Raw genomic sequence first — 21,609 nt, 5'->3', positions numbered from 1 at the left:
GCCTACATGTTTCAATGCTTGTTTATAGGTATGAGGTTCAAGATGGGTGGAAATACTAGTGGAAAAGGCACAATAAGCAGGAGAAAAATTATGATAAGACAAACTATTAGCTAAAGGGAAAGGTGTACCCGGTAGTGGACATTGTTGCCTAGGCAAAAACTAAGTTGAAGAAGTGAGAGAGGTCTAGTCACAATGAAAGTCCTGCAAGTACGTGGGTGCACTCCGAGTTCTGGTTGACCTGCGAGGAGGAGGAGGAGGAGGAGGAGGTGCTGGAGGTGGAGGTGGTGGTGGTGGTGGTGGTGATGGAGAGGAAGGGGAAGAATGGTTAGAAGGTGCAGTGGAAGGTGTAGCATCAGCAGGTAAGGTTGCTGGACATGATGGTGAAGAGTTTTGCATGATTGGATGCTGAGAAGAAGGAGAATTAGTGGGGAAAACAGGAAGGGTCTGTGATGGAACATTAAAAGGAGTGGGAGTAAGAAGGGAACAGAGGATGTATGAGGGGAATTAATGGTGGTGAGACTTGTATTGAAGGGAAAAATACTTTCATGAACAGAGGATGTTTGATGGGCCAAATTTGTCTAGTTCTTTCGCTTAGTACCCACGCTTGAATGGCCCAACAACAAATAAAAGATGCTAGTTTTGGGCCCGCTTAAATCAATAGCTTTAGGGTTGATTCATTATTGTCTTAAAAATAAAATACATATTAGGATAAATATATAATATAATTTTATTAGAATATTATATTATAATTTTTTTTCCCTTTATGAGATTATAAGATGAGTTTTTTTTTTTTTTTTAATTCCTAACGAAGGTATCCGGATCAACTTATGTATACTTTGACTAGAGATACTACTTTTGCCCCTAACGGAGAATTGAACCTATGATTGTAGGTTAAAGTCATGGACAGCTCCCTTGATTCGCCGTTATCGTTGGGCTAGTCATGGGTGGGTGGAGACTTTATAATTTAGGTTGGCATGAATGATGTATATATTAACTAATTCGGTGACAAGGGATCGATACTAAAGAAAATTAAGAACATCACACATGAGTGAAGTTGGGTACAAAATTATAATATGATCCAATCTTTTTTACTATCAATGTCCTTTTAAAGCTAGTCTTACGAATCTTATGTTATAATTTGATCATAGTAGATCTTCTAAATATTCAAAGTCATACTGTACTACATATAACCCAGGGAGACCAAAAAAATAAAATTAATAATTAATGAATATAATCAATAATAATAATAAACCAATGGCTAAGAAGTCTTGTGAGTTATGAGCATAATAGAAAGATAAGAGTGTCCTGTTTTTGTTGAAAAAGGTAAAGCCACAAGGCCTTTTGATGCCTCTTTTGAGTGTGTTTCATCTGTCTCTACAATTCATTCAATATAACAATACAATTCCACTTAATTGGGTCTTGACTTCGTCAACTTTTGCCCATTGTCGTCCCATCAATCACAAATGAGTTATTCGTTTTGCCTTTACGTGTGTACGAATGAATTACCTGTTACGTCCTAACATGGGTTAATATTTTTTGGAATTAAAAAGGTCAATTTTAATAGTTTAAACTGCAAGATCTGATAATAGTAGACCTAACATGAGGTGGTAGATGTAAATCCATAAGACATAATGGCTCAATCAGAATTAGAATCATAAAGCTTGCTTGAGCTCACTAATTGTTGAATTAACTTAGCTTCTTTCACCTCACTCAAATTCAACCAAACAATAAAGATTGGCTCACAATTTAACCTTACAAACTTTCTTTCATACCCTTGATGTAACAATTCACACTTGGACAAGCATGACTCATTGTTGGGCAAGTAAGATCTATTGTGAGCTGATCAATTGTGAACTGTTTTATCAGAGTTGTAAGAAAAAATTTATGAGATTAAATTATAAGTATAATATTGTCTTTCGTACAAATCATTATCTAAAGAAAAAATAAAACATATTTATTAACATTAATTCTTGGATTAATAATTAAACTAATTCCCACTTGTGGCTTGTGGGTAAAGTGATTTGTGATGGGCGCATTTGATGGTTGAGAATGCAATTTGGTGGGGCCAAAGTAGTCTCTTCCATTCATTGTCGTATGTGATGCAAAATACAAAAACAAAACAAAAGAACCGTTTGGTTCACAATTGGGTGTTTTTGAGAAAAGTTTTCTGAAAAAAGTTAAAAAAAGGTTGAATTAGGCAGGTATTAAGATGTAGGATTTATAAATTAATAAAATACCCCATATATTTGTTTATTTACAAAACACCCCCTATAATAAAATCTTAAAAGTTAACAAAAACACCCCCAATCCAATGTCAAATACGGACAGCCGGCCACCACCGCCGAGGGTGGCCGGGTTCACCGTATTGGCGTATGACCGGCTGGATCTTACCGGTCGTGGCCAGATCTGACCGTATGACCACCGTGGATCTGACCGGAAAAGGCCAGATCGGTGCATACCGGCTAGATTCAGCCGGTAGTGCGCCATCCTAACAGATTCCGACCATTTTCCGGCAGTGGTGGCCAGAATCTAGTAAATATGAATTACTGGGGTGTTTTTGTAATTTTTAAAAAAATATTTAGGGGTATTTAATTAAATTATCAAATTTAAGGGGTTTAAAAAAAGTTGAATAATATTGGGAGTAGTATTCCCAAAAATCAAAGTTTTTAGGTATTTTACTGTTTAACTTTTTTGGGAATACTAAAAGTAGTATTCCCAATTGGCAACCAAACGGAGCCCTTATCACTATTCACACAATCACAATCAATCAAAAGGCCCAAAGCCCAACCATGAAGCAAACCCACTATTTTACACTTAAAAGCCATTAAGATTTCATGCATTAATTTGTGCTTATGTTTTTGCATTATTCTAACACTATGACCCGGGGTTGTGTTGTGGGCCGAAATTGTGAAAGACGGAGTAATTTTGATTTAGAATAAAAGCATAGCGGTTGAGTCCACAGAGAGACTTTATAACATACATGAATGAGCAATACATGACCTTACATGTTTATGCTTTTGGTTCTGCAATTTCGTTAACGCCTGGGCCGTGGCCGGGTGTTGTGGGCCGGGAACTATATTCTGGATCAGGGAATATTTCCTCTTCCCCTGTCATACTCACAGTGTTTTCAGCAGTAGGAATGTCAACTCTAGGTTTTGTTGACTTCAAATCTTCTTGGAGCCCTGCAGCATTCTGTTGCGAACTGATGCCTCGGCTGCCTCGCTTTGCTGTTTCTTCTTTCTCCAAAGGATTACTTGCACCCTACTTCACTTATCACATCACCTAAATAATAGCCACTCAACATAAGAACAAAAACAACTCTTTCAACTTCAGCAAAAGATTTAATTGCCCTTATTTAATAAAGACTTTGAATTACTCTAAAATTAATGTTTATTAAGTACAATGTTTCATTAATCGTTTACGTAATCAATTAATTATTTGACATGATTTCTTCTTCTTTTTTTAAATTACATCTTTTGCTCACCCGCATCCTTTAGGCAATTTAAGTTTCTGGCAGTTGAACCAAGAGTCCCGTCTCAACAATCACAGCAGTTTCACTAGACAGCATCTTCTGTATATGTTGGAACAGAACATTCACCCTCAGTGCCTCTTTAGGTCCACACTTCAGAGGAATCCCTTCAGGAACATAAATCCTGTGATAATTGTCATAAGCAATAGTGTTGCACTTGAGCTGCTTTGAAAGTGCTTTCAGGAAATCCTACAACAAAACACGCCCAAATGCAGGCCCATTCGCAATAACAACACGATCAGGCTGGAGAATGATTGCCTTCTCTTCCTTCAGAAGAAGAGAGTTTCCAACAGAGCTATAGTCATTAAATATAGGTCCCGCAAACAAATAAGCATCTGCAGATTCACAATTTCAGCACAAAAGGCTGTGCTCACTGCAACCCAGTAAGTTCCAATAAAATGGGGATGATGCTCTGGCACTGGCCCTTGCACCGAAGGCATCAATGCAAGGGCATAACCACAAGCATCAGCAAGCTCAACAAAAGCATCACATGCCTTGCTAACTCTCAGCTTAGGTCCACCAACCAACACTGATTTCACTGCCTTGTTCAAGGATTCTGCTGTTGCCTCAACTGCAGCCTCCAAGCCCATTTTATTACTCAATCTGCTCACCCACAATGTAAATAAATATTAAGTCACAAAGAAACATTCTCATCAACCGACCATATCTTTTAACACTTAAAATAAGCCATGACTTAAGTCTTAAAAGATTACTTGGGAGAAAGTGCAAACGGAACTGGCTCACGACTGCAAGTAGGATGAGAAATCGCGGGCAATTTACAACTGATACAGATAAAAACAGGCTTGCTTTCTTTCAAAGAAGTTGATATCGCAGTATTTATCAATTCATGTGCATCTTCCAAGTTATTCACCACAGCCTACCAAAGAAACATACATCAAAGCTATCATCATTTATCAAGCTAATTCACTCATCAACAAGAACTTCCAAAACCCATGAACACAGTATTCAAGCTCAACGTAAAAAATAAATAAATAAATCCAACATCTAAAATTCACTTAAAGGTATCTTTTCTTTTTATATTATAAAAAGGCTACTTTTTAATATTATTAATCAACAAAGAAAACAATTATTATAATTTGGGATCATACCTGAAAGCAAGTAACCGTCTGGAAGCATCTGAGTTCTTGGCTAAAATCAGGCAACCCAATAGTGTGATGAAGGATCATGTTTGTTCCATAATCATTTGAGTTTGGCCCTCCAACCGTACAAACCAGAGGCAAATTTTCACTGTTAGCGCCAGCAATTGCATTGAGCACGCTAAGACCACCGACGGTGAAAGTAACCACACACGGGCCGACACCTCGCGACCGCGCGTACCCATCTGCGGCATACCCAGCATTCAGTTCGTTACAGCAGCCAATCAAATTAAGCCCGGGTTCAGCGATTAAATGGTCAAGAATAATCAAGTTAAAGTCAACGGGGACAGAGAACACGTCGGTGACACCAACTTGAACGAGTCGGCGAGCGAGGTGGCGACCCAGAATCGACTCGGACGGGTTGACTATTGAGGACGGTGAGGTAAAACAGAGCTTTGGATGGTTGAAACAGCCCCGTCTGATGGGCAAGCCAAGTCATTACAGGAATGCTTGTACGCGTCGAGTGAAGTGATCCAATCTACGTGTGACTGTGTCCCTAATGGCGGCGGCCAATAAATTATGTTTAAAAAGGCCAAGTCTCTGTGCAAACGCACATTCGATTAAATTCCATTAAAATATTGTCATATTTGGGCTAGACAAGCCTATTGATCAATAATGGATCGATTCAATTTTGGAAAAAATTTGTGCATTCAGCTATCTCTAATTTATGTATTCAATATTTTATAAATTAATATGTGGATTTTAAGATGTGATTGCAATGAAATTATATTGACTTTTGTGATTCAATCTTTAAGATTTCATGCATTAATTTGTGTTTATGTTTGTGCATTATTCTAACACTATGACCGGGGGTTGTGTTGTGGGCCGAAATTATGAAAGATGGAGTAATTTTTATTTAGAATAAAAGCATAGTGGCTGAGTCCACATAGAGACTTTGAAACATACATAAACGAGACCCAAATGAACAGTACATGACCTTAATGTATAAGTACATGTTTATGCTTTTGGTTCCGCACTTTTGTTAACGCCTGGGCCGTGCCCGGGTGTTGTGGGTCGGGAATTATATCCTGGATCAGAATGTCCACCATTAAATTTAAGGCTATGATCTGCTTCGAATTTGGATTCGACATCTTCTTCCTCTTTCACATGTTTATGGCCAACCACACCAGGAATGTTACCTGGTGTTGTAGGTTGAAAACCATCCTTGTATACTGTTGCAGAAGCACCAAAACTCGTGGGTGGGAATATTTCCTTTTCCCCTGTCATACTCACAGTGTTTTCAGCAGTAGGAATGTCAACACTAGGTTTTGTTATCTTCAAATCTTCTTTGAGCCCTGCAGCGTTCTGTTGCAAACTGATGCCTTGGCTGCCTCGCTTTGCTGTTTCTTCTTTCTCCCTGTACTTTAACTGTCTTCCTTCAGCCCGAAGAATTGCATGGCTGCAGGCAATCAAAGCGACAAGAATAACAAACTTGTCCATGGATTGGCTCGCCGAAGAAACGAAGAGCGATAAGGTATATATATATATATATAAGTGGACCCGACGCAACAATATAAATTTGGATCGTTGAAGATCTTTGACCATAGTATGTTTGTAATATATTGTTATATAGGTAGGATGCTTAGGGATAAAGCTTCGAATCAGCATAAATCTTTGAGCATTTCTCTTTTCTCAACTCATTTAATATTCTTTTTCAAATTACTTGTATCAACCGTCATTTGGTGGTGGCGGAGCCTCCCAACTTTGCTAATTTTCATTATTCTAGGCAGGGATACCTAGCTCCCTTCTCTTAGCTTATCAACCGTCTATGTAAGGAAATTGATTAAATAGATTACGTACCGCCCTTACAAACTTCAAACAACATAAAGCAAAAGTTGAGCACATTGAAAGGCCAAGGATATTTAGCTTCAAGAAAAACTGGAAGTTGGTCACTGCTGTTAAATTATTAGAAAAATAATATATATAGGTGTCAAAATGTTCCATTAGTGCGGCGAACTAAAAATCAAATTTTTTTCTTTAAGTGTATTTTTGCACTAAATCTATACATAATATATTATTTAGATTTACAAAACCCAATTACTAGAAGCAGCAACAGGGAAAGAATGAAGAATAGCTCAAAACAATATTCAGACAAGAAGCTATATTGCAACCAGTAGGTTTTAACAGAGTAATATACATCTCCCTTTTCAAATCTCCATATAATTGGTTTCACCTAATTGGACGACATGCACACCCAGTTTTAATTAATGAGTAGGCAACTTTGCTAATTTTCATTATTCTAATTTCTAGGGATACCTAATATATTTGATATATCATCTATTCTAATTTATTTAATATATTTCTGATTTAAAGTCATATAATGATTAAAATGCATCAATTTGTAAATTTGTTTGAGTTTATATAAGAAGTTTTTACGTATAATATTATTCTTATAAATAAATAAGAACCAATAATTTATATATATTTCTTTTGTGATAATATTAGGTATACAATTGAGATTGGAAAGATATCTCTGTATGTTGATAGATATTTTATTTTACTAATCTTGGTTTTCAATGACATAAAATGATGGATCATTAGTTAATGATGATCTCACTGTAATCCTTTATATTACTACATTCGCCGTTGTTGGAGTTGATGAACTTTATTTAACGTTTAGGTTAAATAGAGTTAAATTTTAGAGCACAAATAAAATAAAATATTAAAGGTTAGTTCACAAATTAGCAAGAATGAAGAAGATATAGACCAATTTCGTGCTCCCCGATTCTTGTCAAGTCAACAAATAAGGGCTAAATATGTTGATCCAAAAATGGAAAAGATTTCATCTATCTTTTGGGATCACAACCAAAAAGGGAAAAAACTTATTTCCTTGTACCACAAGTGGATATTGGGACACCTGTAGGTGGTCCTCATGACAGCATAACAGATGGAAAAAAATATCTTAGCTGATAAGATAAGGCAAAAGGCATAAATCTGACATAACTGAACATGTGAAGGACAAAAAGAATTCTAATGTTTTGTTGGACCACAAACATAATTTTTCTCTTTCTTGCGGGACCACAGACAATGTCTTACAACCTTTTAAGACTACATAAGGAAATTGTGATAAAGTAAAGTTAACTTTCACAAAAATATCATGAATTAAAATAAACTTGATGAACATGACAATTTAAGAGAAAACTCTAGTGATAAAGGCAGATATATATTTATATCTCAATATAGTGTTAACTTGTAGTAAATTAAGTCTCTCTGGAACTCCAACTATTAGTAATGATCTGAATAGGCAACTTGGATGATGATGGCAAGAAAACTGTTAAATTTTAGTCCTCATCCACTAAGACAACTTGAATATATTCATTATTAATGTTGCATTTAGGAGTTTTTCCATAGAGCATTTCGATGACCTGGCTACCTCATCAACCGTCTATGTAAGGAAATTGATTAAATAGATTACGTCCCGCCCTTACAAACTTCAAACAACATAAAGCAAAAGTTGAGCACATTGAAAGGTCAAGGATATTTAGCTTCAAGACAAACTGGAAATTGGTCACTGCTGTTAAATTATTAGAAAAATAATATATATAGGTGTCAAAATGTTTCATATTACTTGAAGCCAATATTGTATAAAGGTAAAAAGGTCAAAAAACATTGATAGATTTGAGTTGTGGAAGAATTTTTACAACCATATTATATTAAAAGTTAAGATTATTAAGGCAATAGCTGGAGAATACATATATTTGTTATGCATATATATTTGAATATGGTGCGCATTCTAAGAGTGTATATATAATAACATGTTGGAACTTGAAGTGCTTACTAATTATATTACGCAAAGAGAGGTGTTTATAGACAATCGGTAAATTTAGTCCCCACCATGCTGTTTTTAAAGGATTTTTCTTGAATATTCCGTTGCTCTTCTCTACTTTTCTTTACTAAATGTTAAATGTGTTTTTCTGTCAGTGCTCAGCTTTCCAACCATAACACTAGTTTCATTTCCAAAAGTCGCTAGGCTCTATAGTGCATTCTAAATTTGTTATTCATGGTGATGGAGTCGGAGCTTTTGAAACCATTTAAACGGTTAAACCCTTGTAAGCCCGTAAATAGTAGATAAAACATCTGTGTATAGTTAGACCTAATATATGAAAGACCTAATGATAAGCCCACTTGAAAATAATAATTAGATGGAGAAATTTACTTTGAATTATGAACCCAATGCTTCAACTCTTTTGTAATTAAAGTTGGCAAACGTTTCTAGTCACCCTATAAAGGCACACTCCCAGTACCATTGTGTCAAGAGCAAAATTAACAACCATGAATTAATTTGTACCGGTAGTGGACATTGTTGCCTAGGCAAAACTAAGTTGAAGAAGTGAGAGAGGTCTAGTCACAATGAAAGTCCTGTAAGTACGTGGGTGCACTCCGAGTTCTGGTTGACCTGCGACGAGGAGGAGGAGGAGAGGAGGAGAGGAGGGTGGAGGTGGAGGAGGTGGTGGAGGTGGAGGTGGAGGTGGTGGTGGTGGTGGTGATGGAGAGGAAGGGAAAGAATGGTTAGAAGGTGCAGTGGAGAGGTGTAGCATCAGCAGGTAGGGTGCTGGACATGATGGTGAAGAGTTTTGCATGATTGGATGCTGAGAGAAGGAGAATTAGGGGGGAAAACAGGAAGGTCTGTGATGGAACATTAAAAGGAGTGGGAGTAAAGAAGGACAGAGGATGTATGAGGGGAATATGTTGGTGAGACTTGTATTGAAGGGAAAATACTTTCATGAACAGAGGATGTATGATGGGCCAAATTTGTCTAGTTCTTTCGCTTAGTACCCACGCTTGAATGGCCCAACAACAATAAAAGATGCTAGTTTTGGACCCTTAAATCAATAGCTTAAGGGTTTTTTCATAATTGTCTTAAAAATAAAATACATATTAAGATAAATATAAAATATAATTTTATCAGAATATTATGTTATAATTTTTTTTCCCTTTATGAGATTACAAAATGAGGTTTTTTTTTTTTTTTTGGTTGTTAACTAAAATATCCAGATCAGTTTATGTATACTTTGACCAAAGTACTACTTTTCCCCTAACGGGGAATTGAACCTATGACTGCAAGTTGAAGTCATGGACACTCTCTGATTCGCCGTTATCGTTGGGTTACTCATGGTGGGTGGTAGACTTTATAGTTTAGGTTGGCATGAATGAAGTATAAATTAACTAATTCGGTGCACAAGGATCGATCTAAAGAAAAGGAAGAACAACACATGAGTGAAGTTGGGTACAAAATTATAATATGATCCAATCTTTTTTACTATCAATCCTTTTAAAGCTATCTTACGAATCTATGTTTAATTTGATCAAGTAGATCTTCTAAATATTCAAAGTCATACTATATACTACATATAACCCAGGGAGACCAAAAAATAAAATTAATAATTAATGAATATATCAATAATAATAATAAACCAATGGCTAAGAAGTCTTGTGAGTTATGACATAATAAGAAGATAAGAGTGTCCTGTTTTTGTTGAAAAAGTAAAGCCACGGCCTTTTGACGCCTCTTTTATGTGTTTTCATCTGTCCTACAATTCATTCAATATAACAATACAATTCCACTTAATTGGGTCTTGACTTCGTCAACTTTTGCCCATTGTCGCCCATCAATCACAAATGAGTTATTCGTTTGCCTTACGTGTGACGAATGAATTACCTGTTACGTCCTAACATGGTTAATATTTTTTGAATTAAAAAGGTCAATTTTAATATTTAAACTGCAAGATCTGATAATAGTAGACCGAAAAAAATGAAAAAAAAAAAAAAAGGGTTTTGGGGGTAGATGTAAATCCATAAGACATAATGGCTCAATCAGAATTAGAATCATAAAGCTTGCTTGAGCTCACTAATTGTTGAATTAACTTAGCTTCTTTCACCTCACTCAAATTCAACCAAACAATAAAGATTGGCTCACAATTTAACCTTACAAACTTTCTTTCATACCCTTGATATAATAATTCGCACTTGGACAAGCATGACTCATTGTTGGACAAATAAGATCTATTGTGAGCTGATCAATTGTGAACTGTTTTATCAGAGTTGTAAGAAAAAATTTGTGAGATTAAATTATAAGTATAATATTGTCTTTCGTATAAATCATTATCTAAAGAAAAAATAAAACATATTTAATAACATTAATTCTTGGATTAATAATTAAACTAATTCCCACTTGTGGCTTGTGGGTAAAGTGATTTGTGATGGGCGCATTTGATGGTTGAGAATGCAATTTGGTGGGGCCAAAGTAGTCTCTTCCATTCATTGTCGTATGTGATGCAAAATACAAAAACAAAACAAAAGAACCTTATCAGTTATCACCATTCACACAATCACAATCACAATCAATGAAAAGGCCCAAAGCCCAACCATGAAGCAAACCCACTATTTTACACTTAAAAACCATTAAGATTTCATGCATGAATTTGTGTTTATGTTTTTGCATTATTCCAACACTATGACCCGGGGTTGTGTTGTGGGCCGAAATTATGAAAGACGGAGTAATTTTTATTTAGAATTGTTGATGCTCGTTTTTGGCACCAACGAATTGTCACGTGCGTAACGTTGATTGGCTGTTAAATACACGTGAAAATGGAATATCTAAAGTGAAATAAATGCAAAGGGGGTTTTCTAAGTGGTTCGGATGCTAAAGTAGCAAGTCCTACCATTGATTTGTATTGATATTAGTGTGGGTCAGGTCGCAACTAATACCCGGGGTTGTGTTGTGGGCCGAAATTATGAAAGACGGAGTAATTTTTATTTAAAATAAAAGCATGGCGGCGAGTCCATAAAGAGACTTTGTAACATACATAAACGAGCTAGCTTCAACATGGAATAATATGCACGAGACTTAAATGAACAGTACATGACCTTAATGTATGTGTTCATGTTTATGCTTTTGGTTCTGCACTTTTGTTAACGTCTGGACCGTGCCCGGCTGTTGTGGGTCGGGCATTATATCCTGGATCAGAATGCCCACCGTTAAATTTAAGGCTATGATCTTCTTCGAGTTTGGATTCGACATCTTCTTCCTCTTTCGCATGTTTATGACCAACCACACCAGGAATGTTACCTGGTGTTGTAGGTCGAAAACCATCCTGGTATATTGTTGCAGAAGCACCAACACTCATGGGTGGGAATATTTCCTTTTCCCCTGTCATACTCACAGTGTTTTCAGCAGTAGGAATGTCAACACTAGGTTTTGTTGACTTCAAATCTTCTTTGAGCCCTGCAGCATTCTGTTGCGAACTGATGCCTCGGCTGCCTCGCTTTGCTGTTTCTTCTTTCTCCTTGTACTTTAACTGCCTTCCTTCAGCCCAAAGAATTGCATGGCTGCACGCAATTAAAGCGACAAGAATAACAAACTTGTTCATGGATCCGCTTTCTGAAGAAACGAAGAGCGATAAGGAGGTATGATGACAAGTTCTCGTCTCTTAAGGTATTTATAGGCTTAAAAAGAATGCACTGTGTGTGCATGGTTGGCTCCTTGAGATTTGGAACCTCACCACAGCACCTCCCTCCCACTAATCTTATAAACATTAAACTAATTAGGTAATAAGCAATTGTCAAGAATCACGGCGAGTTTAATTAATATAAAATAGTGTTAATATCAGCGCATTAACTCAGCTGTTTCAAATATAGACCACTAACAATGGAAGCACTTTTTGATAGTCACGAATGATTTTTGTAACAGCCGGAATTTGACTGAATACAATAATCACTCAAACTACAAATACTATTTGACTCAAACTACAATAAGATTTACGCTTTTTAAAGGATTTTTCTTGAATATTTTATTGCTCTTCTCTACTTTTCTTTACTAAATGTTAAATGTTTTTTTTTTTCTATCAGTGCTCACCTTTGATACAAAGTTAAGAAAAAAACAAAAGAGATGCGCTGGACTGGTAAAGCTCTGGCAAATAATTGATAAAGAAAAAGGGCCTATAAATAGGATCACAACTCCTATAAAATAGGATCACACATAAGACACCAACAAATGACTAGGACTTCCAATAACTATAAAATAAAACATTTAAATCTTAACGGCCTCCCTTAAACTGAAATCTGCAGAAATCAGTTTAAAAGAAAATCAACCCTCTGCAAAGTCTTCCTTTATAGCAGTACGTGAGCAAACTTCAAGTAGAGCACGCAACTTCACAAATGTAGCCAACTTGAGAGGCTTGGTCTGTGTATGTGCAACTTGATCTTACAATAAACCAGTTTAATTTTTCTACTGTGTTGTATTGAGCATTTTAATTTAGGAGTCTACATATATGCTAATTTGGAAAGAATAGAAAGCCAAATATTTGTTAATGGAAGACTGTAATGAAAATAATCAAGTTGAAATTATTTAAAAAGAAAAAAGAAAGAAACATTAGGAGCTTTGCTCAATAGATGAACTTTCCAACCATAAACACTAGTTTATGTGCTAAATCAATTATCCTTTTTGTATGGATGTCTGATTTAGACTTCACTTAAAGAAAGAGATAATATATTTTAACTGTATATTATATTCTAGCAATGGGAACACTTTTTGATGGTAAGGAATGGTTTTTATAACAGCCGGAATTTGACTGAATGCAATAATAACGGATGCTTTTTAGAGGGTATTGAGTTATTTGAATCCTACATTTATATATGGATAATCTAAAATTGGAATGGAATCATGAAAATTATGTTATGTTATTAATGGACCACTTCTCCACAACAATTTTGATCAACCACTTGGAATATCTGAGTTTTGATTGGTTAATTAATCAGTAATATATACGTGTAAAGCTTTCAGAATTCAGAAGGGGAAGTGGCAACAAGATGAGGACAAGATACAGAAAAATTAAAGCGAAAAAGATGAAATTAATACTAAGTGCATGGTGTTACCCCACAAAGATTTGCAGCCCCAAATGGCTGATCAAAATTGTTGTGGAGAAGTGATCCATTAATAACATAACATAATTTTCATGATTCCATATTCAACACTGTCTTGCTTTTTGTTTATTGAAAATTTGATCAAATGGGTGAAGCCGAATCATGCAGAAATTTGGAATGGCCTATTCTTCAATTTTCCGGGAATTGGGTGTGTTAAATGAATCTAAACCATATTTTCGCAAAGGTACAGCGTTATGGACTTGGTGCAAAAATACGCACATAGAGAAAAATGGTTTTTAATTAGTAAGTGTTGGACGATAAAAGCATGCAGAAGGAGGTCCCAACACGTGTCCTCCAAAATGACCGACTGCCAAGACACATGGCCATCTTATAGAAAGCGAAGCCTCATGAAGAAGGAAGCCAGCCAACTCTTCAAGGGGTCGGGCACATGCCCATTGAGGATGCAAGTTGCTCTCTGATCTATGTGTAAACACTCACGTGGAGGTATGCTATTCCCGCTAGTTTTTTATTAAAAAAAAAAAAATTTGTTCAATGACCAAATGATTAGTTTATATTCTTTTCTTAACGTGTGATGCATGTACAATATTGGTGTAAGAATTGGATAGCTAGCCAGCAACTACAAGCTAATCAAATCACCAGCTGTCAATAATTTGAGATTTAATTAATAATGGAATAACAAAAATGAAACATCACGGTTGATCCACGTTGCCCCATCACAAAGTGCTATTTAATAAGGCCATTAAAAGGGATAGTTAGTGCTCAATTCCTGACATGAAACATAATATCCGAATGAGTGTTGAGTTACATCAACCCACTAATAATGCTTCTAAACCACTTATCATCAGCTTTTGTTGTCCATCATTCATGATCAGAATTCATAGGTGTGGCGGCAACTTTGCAATTCAGCATATTAAATTTCTTAAGCAGGTCTACAACATACTTTTCTTGTGAAATAAAAATGCCATGCTCTGTTTGTTGAATTTGAAGACCAAGAAAATAATGCAGCAGCACCAATTGGTCATATCAAACGCATGCATCATGCTTTCTTTACATTCTTTAATAAGAATATTAGTAGAACTAGTGTATATAATGTCATCCACATAAATGCAAACAATAAGCATATCATTACCGTTCACCTTCAAATACAAGGTAGACCCGTTGTCACTTCTAAGAAAACCATTTTACTGGAGATAGGAATCAAGTCTGCCACACCAAGCTCTTAGTGCTAGCTTGAGACCATAGAAAGTCTTCTTCAACTTATAAACTTTCTCTTCATTGCCAGCAATAACAAAACCTTGTGATAGATTTACATACACATTTTCATTCAAAACACCATTCAAAAATGCATATTTTATATCAAACTAATGAACTCATTGGAGCTGCTAACGCCACAATAATTCTCACAGTTTCAAATCTAACAACTGGAGAAAACGTATCAAAATAATCAACCTCATACTGTTGTATGTACCCTTTGACAACCAGCCTTGCCTTGCATTTCTGCACACTCCCATCAGCATGATACTTCAACTTGTAGACCCACTTCACGCCAATAGCATTCTTCCCCTGTGGCAAATCCATGAGCTCCCATGTGTTGTTTCTTTCAATGGCCAACATTTCCTCCTTCATGGATTTCTCCCAATCTTCATTTCCAACAACTTCATCATAACTTGTGGGCTCTACAACAATAAGAGAATATGTAGATGTATAAATATCTCTCAAGGACTAAAACTTCCATAGAGGAGTTTCACTGTCAGGGGATGATTGACCACCACTGCTCTTAAACTCTGAAGGAGTAGAGAAGGATTGATCCAAGGTTGTCAGGTTCCATATTGGAGACTGTGGAGGTGACACCGCCTGATTCTAGCAACTCTTGCATATGGGGCAAGTGTTGATTTTCATCATTGTTCCACTACCACCTGCTACTTTCATCAAACACAACATCTCTACGAATGATTACCTTCTTTGTGTTAGGATTATACAAACGATTACCTCTTGTTTCATCACTGTACCCCACAAAAATACATTTTTTCACTCTTCTTATCCATCTTAACACAATCGCTTGAGTTAATTAAAACATATGCAACACAACCAAAAATTTTCAGACCACTTACATTGGGCTTAATCTTTCACCATGCCTCTTGAGGTGTCTTATTCCTCACTACCTTGGTTGGAGAAGTGTTGAGAAGATGAACTGATGTAGCTACTACTTCAGCCTAGAAATCATTAGGTAGCTTCTTCTCAATCACCAAAATTTGTGCCATTTCTACTACCGTTCAATTTTTCCTCTCGACAATGCCATTTTGCTCTAGAGTTTTCCTCACTGTCAGCTGCCTACGAATACCCATTTCTTTGCAAAACAAAGTGAACTCATCAGATACAAAATCTCCCCCTCTGTCTGTTTTGAGAGTTCTGATTGCACAACCACTTTGTTTTTCTGCAAAAGCCTTGAACTCTTTAAACTTTTCAAATGCCTCTAATTTCTGACCAAAAAAACACTCAACTCATACGAGAAATCATCAGTAACAAAAGAAAAATTTAACTTTTTCTTTTGTGCACTCACTTGAGGCATCACTAAGCAAAATATAAAACATCCATTAATTAAAAGACAATACACTTTGGGAGGATTTTGAGGTGAGATAATGCAAGATATGGGACACACATTTAAATTTTAAAAGAAATAGAACAGCATTGTCAAATAACAAATCAAGTGAAAAGAAGCATGTCTTTCAGTTCAAAACCCATGTGCTTGTAGTTTCCTCAATAAATTACTTACAGGGTTTCTCATGGTTGGTTTTCCAAGTATAAGACAATTACCAGACACCAAATAATAACCCCACATACCTAAGCTGCCACACCAATGCAAGCATTTACGCGCTTCTCAGGCACAGCCTGTGTAACCCAAGAGTTGCCACACTGACCATCCAATTGATCCATATTGCATTTGAAACTCATACCTGCAAAACCATATTCAAATAATACCTTCAAATTTATAAACCCCCTAGGTGCCAGAAAAATCATCAATAATTATCTTTGCTCACCCGCATCTTGGCATTTAGTTTCTGGCATTTGAACCAGAGTCCCCTGTCTCAGCAATCACAGCAGTTTCACTAGACGACACTTCTGTATTGCTGGAACAGAACATTCACCCTCAGTGCCTCTTTAGTTTCACATTTCAGAGGATCCCTTCAGGACATAAATCCGTGATAATTGTCATAACAATAGTGTTGCACTTGAGCTGCTTTGAAAGTGCTTTCAGGAATCCTACAACAAAACACGCCCAAATGCAGCCCATTCCAATAACAACACGATCAGGCTGAGAATGATTTCCTTCTCTTCCTTCAGAAGAAGAGAGTTTCCAACAGAGCTATAGTCATTAAATATAGGTCCCGCAAACAATAAGCATCTGCAGATTCCACAATCCAGCACAAAAGTTTGTGCTCACTGCAACCCAGAATTCCAATAAAATGGGATGAGCTCTGGCACTGGCCCTTGCACCGAAGGCATCAATGCAAGGCAGAAACCACAAGCACCAGCAACCTTAACAAAAGCATCATATGCCTCGCTAACTCTAAGCTAGGTCCACCAACCAACACTGATTTCACTGCCTTGTTCAAGGATTCTGCTGTTGCCTCAACTGCAGCTCCAAGCCCATTTTATTACTCAATCTGCTCACCCACAATTAATAAATATTAAGTCACAAAGAAACATTCTCATAAACCGACCATATTTTTTAAGACTTAAAAAAAGCCATGACTTAAGTCTTAAAAGATTCCTTGGGAGAAAGTGCAAATGGACTGGCTCACGGCTGAAAGTAGGATAAGAATCGCAGGCAAGTTACAACTGATACGGATAAAAACAGGCTTGCTTTCTTTCAAAGAAGTTGATATCGCAGTATTTATCAATTCATGTGCATCTTCCAAGTTTTCACCACAGCCTACCAAAGAAACATACATCAAAGCTATCATCATTTATCGAGCTAATTCATCATCAACAAAACTTCAAAACCCATGAACACAGTATTCAAGCTCAACGTAAAAAATAAATAATAAATCCAACATTAAAATTCACTTAAAGGTATCTTTTCTTTTTTATTAAGAGAGTACTTTTTCATATTATTATCAACAAAGAAAACATTATTATAATTTAGGATCATACCTGAAAGCAAGTAACAATCTGGAAGCATCTGAGTTCTTGGCGAAAACCAGGCAACCCAATAGTGTGATGAAGGATCCTGTTTTGTTCCATAATCATTTGAGTTTGGCCCTCCAACCGTACAAACCAAAGGCAAATTTTCACTGTAAGCGCCAACAATTGCATTGAGCACGCTAAGACCCACCGACGGTGAAAAAACCACACACGCGCCGACACCTCGCGACTCGCGTACCCATCTGCGGCATACCCAGCATTCAGTTCGCTACAGCAGCCGATCAAGTTAAGCCCGCTCAACGATTAAATGGTCAAGAAGAATCAAGTTAAAGTCACCGGGCCAGAGAACACGTCGGTACACCAACTTGAACAGTCGGCGAGCGAGGCGGCGACCTAGAGTCGACTCGGACGGTTGACTATTGAGGACAGTGAGATGAAACGAGCTTTGGATGGTTGAAACAGCCCCGTTTGATGGGCAAGCCAGTCATTACAGGAAAGCTATAGCGTCGAGTGAAGTGATCCAATCTATGTGTGACAGTGTCCATACGGCAGCGGCCAATAAATTATGTTTAAAAAGGCTAAGTCCCTGTGCAAACGCAACATTCGATTAAATTCCATTCAAATATGTCTATTTGTGCTAGACAGGCATTGATCAATGATGGATCGATTCAATTTTGGAAAAAATTTGTGCATTCAGCACTCTAATTTATTATTCAATATTTTATAATTAATATCGGATTTAAGATGTGATTGCCATGAAATTATATTGATTTTGTGATTCAATCTTCAAGATCTCATGCATTTTTGTGTTTATGTTTGCGCAATATTATTCTAACACTAGACCCGGGTCGTGTTTGGGCCGAAATTATGAAAACGTATATTTTTATTTAAATAAAGCATGGCGGCATCCCAGAGAGACTTTGTAACATACATAAACGAGCTAGCTTAAACATGGAATACATGCACGAGACTTAAATGAACAGTACATGACCTTAATGTATATGTACATGTTTATGCTTTGGTTCTCACTTTTGTTAACGCGTGGGCCGTGCCCGGGTGTTTGGGTCGGGAATTATATCCTGGATCAGAATTCCACCTTAAATTTAAGGCTATGATCTGCTTCGAGTTTGGTATCGACATCTTCTTCCTTTTTCGCATGTTTATCGCCAACCACACCAGGAATGTTACCCGTGGTGTAGTCGAAAACCATCCTGGTATACTGTTGCAGAAGCACCAAACTCATGGGTGGGAATATTTCCTTTTCCCCTGTCATACTCACAGTGTTTTCAGCAGTAGGAATGTCAACACTAGGTTTTGTTGACTTCAAATCTTCTTTGAACCCTGCAGCATTCTGTTCCAAACTGATGCCTTGGCTGCCTCGCTTTGCTGTTTCTCTTTCTCCTGTACTTTAACTGCCTTCCTTCAGCCCAAAGAATTGCAGGGCTGCAGCAATTAAAGCGACAAGAATAACAACTTGTTCATGGATCCGCTCGCTGAAGAATGGAGCTATAAGGATGTATGATGACAACTTCTCGTCTCTTAAGGTATTTATAGGGTTGGTGTGCTGGTTGGCTCCTCGGAGATTGGAACCCCACCCCAGCAGCACCTCTCTCCCACTAATCTTAAACATTAAACTAATTAGTAATAAGCAATTGTGAAGAATCAAGGTGAGTTTAATTAATATAATAGTGTTAATATCAGCGCATAAATCAGCTGTTTCAAAAATACCATTTTGGTTCATTAATTTTATTCACTTTTCTCTATATCCCTACTATATTTTTAAGAACCAAATAAAATCATAATTAAATAGATTACGTACCGCCCTTACAAACTTCAAACAACATAAAGCAAAAGTTGAGCACATTGAAAGGTCAAGGATATTTAGCTTCAAGTTCAACAAACTGGAAATTGGTCTTTTGCGTCATGACAATTGATACTCGGTCAATTACGGTTGTATACAAACCATACATTACTATCAAAAAGTGTATCCATTATATTTGTCAAAAAGTGTATCCATTACAGGGATTTGACAAATTTGAAGCGTTGGGAATACATTGAATTTCTTGGCAGAAAATCAAAACGAGGACAAGAAAAGCAAAGGTTAGCTTAATTTGAGCCTTAGAAATAAGCTTTAACAGCTGAGCAAAGTAACTTGCTAGAGACAGAGAAGAAAAAAGGTTCTGAATTCTACATGCTGTTCCAGTGTTGTCTCGACATAGAGAACTTTTCTTTTGAAAAGCAGCACCTTGTGAACTTTATAAATGGGTATTAAAATTATGTAATATGTTTTTAAAGGATATGATTTAGTTTATGGTTTTTAATATCAATTATTTTTTTGTAGGATGTCTGATTTGCAGCTTTACGAATGGTTTTTATAGGATATTCTGAACAATGCATGGGAGCACTTTTTGATGTCAACGAATAGTTTTTATAAGGGCGAACGACATACACCCATCCAAGGTTTGAAGTAAAGACAATATGATACCCAGATAGTTTGGAAAAGGCAAATAAGTATTTTTCACCATTCTCTGTTAAGGATTTCCGTCTACTAAGAGGTAACACTACTTAAAAGACTGAAATGCCCTTAAAATTTTGCCATGGCAATTAATAACTTTTTTTTCTTCTTTGTCGTTCTGGTTTCCATTTCTTCTTTCTCCATCATTCTTTTTTTCTTCTCCATTGGTCTCTGTTTGATGAAATAGATTGACAAAATTCCTCTTTTTCTTTTTCCTTCTTCTCCGCCGTTCTGAGATCTTATGATGAATGTGCAAACGACGGTTTAATGTGAGACTTTGGAAAGCCTTTACTGACTGTTTCAACTGCCTTCCTATGGCGGCTCTTATAGATGAAAAAATATTGTGCATGCATGGTGGTCTTTCTCCTGACCTGTCAAACTTGGATCAAATTAGAAACCTTACTCGTCCTACTGCTGTTCCTGACAATGGTTTACTTTGTGATTTGCTCTGGTCGGATCCTGGAAGAGATGTTCAGGGATGGGGAATGAATGACAGAGGAGTTTCATACACCTTCGGAGCTGACAAGGTGTCAGAATTCTTGAAAAAGCATGATTTGGACCTGGTCTGTCGTGCCCATCAGGTGGTTGGCTTTTCCACTCTTTCTTTTCAGTTTCTTTTTGGGTAAAAAGGTTGCATTGCCCCATGCTAATTATTTTTTTTTCTTATTATAGGTTGTGGAGGATGGATACGACCAGAGAATATCTCTTCTGCAAGAGCAAGCATCAGCTCAATCTCCTTGCCACCGGCACAAGCATGAAGCAAAGAAGCTCATTGGGTTTACACCGTCAGGCGATGTTGGTTTGTGAATATATTTTCCCTTCACTCGTCGCAAACAGTTTTCCATCACTCCGTCATGGTCGTCGGCTTAACTCGTCCTCCCCTGTCGCTGGTTCATGTTTCACTGGTTGTCATCAATGGTTTCGTTTAGGTCGTCGTTGATAGTTGCCGTTCAGTAGCTCAAGGCCTCAAACTCTAGACAAAACACAAAGCCAAAGCAAACGAAAAGCCAATAGACTTTCTTTTATTCTTCTTCTTTTTTTATTCAATGTCAATTGTTAAGGACACATGTCAAGCTCCCAATGAATCTTTCAAGAGAAGCTTCCTCCATTAATTGAGAAAGATAATTAAAATTTCAAATTTGACTGCTCTACATACAATTACTATATTACCTTTCAATAGACTGAAATTTCTAACAGTAACTGACGGAAAGAATTTGTTTGTCTTTTCCTAACTATTTGGGTATCACATTGTCTTTACTTCAAACCTTGGGTGGGTGTATGTCGTTCAACCTTTTTATAACAGCCGGAATTTGACTGAATACAATAATATCGAATGGATACCATAATTTTGACTGAATACAATAATCACTCAAACTACA

General features: G+C 36.7%; 2 protein-coding genes and 2 pseudogenes across 2 annotated transcripts; 1 reads left to right on the top strand and 3 right to left on the bottom strand.

The window, feature by feature from the left end:
* Positions 1-3,480: 3,480 nt before the first annotated feature.
* Positions 3,481-6,126, bottom strand: LOC116115178 (annotated as a pseudogene).
* Positions 6,127-11,573: 5,447 nt separating this feature from the next.
* LOC116115177 (precursor of CEP9-like) lies at positions 11,574-12,056 on the bottom strand. The gene has a single exon (XM_031401338.1). The coding sequence runs from the start codon at positions 12,054-12,056 to the stop codon at positions 11,574-11,576; it is 483 nt and encodes a 160-aa protein (XP_031257198.1).
* A 2,869-nt stretch (positions 12,057-14,925) lies between these two features.
* Positions 14,926-18,988, bottom strand: LOC116115176 (annotated as a pseudogene).
* Positions 18,989-20,478: 1,490 nt separating this feature from the next.
* Positions 20,479-21,037, top strand: LOC116115175 (serine/threonine-protein phosphatase PP1-like). Its single transcript, XM_031401337.1, has 2 exons — positions 20,479-20,811; positions 20,903-21,037. The coding sequence occupies exons 1-2, from the start codon at positions 20,479-20,481 to the stop codon at positions 21,035-21,037; spliced, it is 468 nt and encodes a 155-aa protein (XP_031257197.1).
* Positions 21,038-21,609: the final 572 nt, after the last annotated feature.

This window comes from Pistacia vera, unplaced genomic scaffold (assembly GCF_008641045.1).
Source record: "Pistacia vera cultivar Batoury unplaced genomic scaffold, PisVer_v2 Contig732, whole genome shotgun sequence".
Taxonomy (NCBI): Eukaryota; Viridiplantae; Streptophyta; class Magnoliopsida; order Sapindales; family Anacardiaceae; genus Pistacia; species Pistacia vera.
Note: the sequence above shows the minus strand (reverse complement) of the source record. Positions and strands in the feature narration are given on the sequence as shown.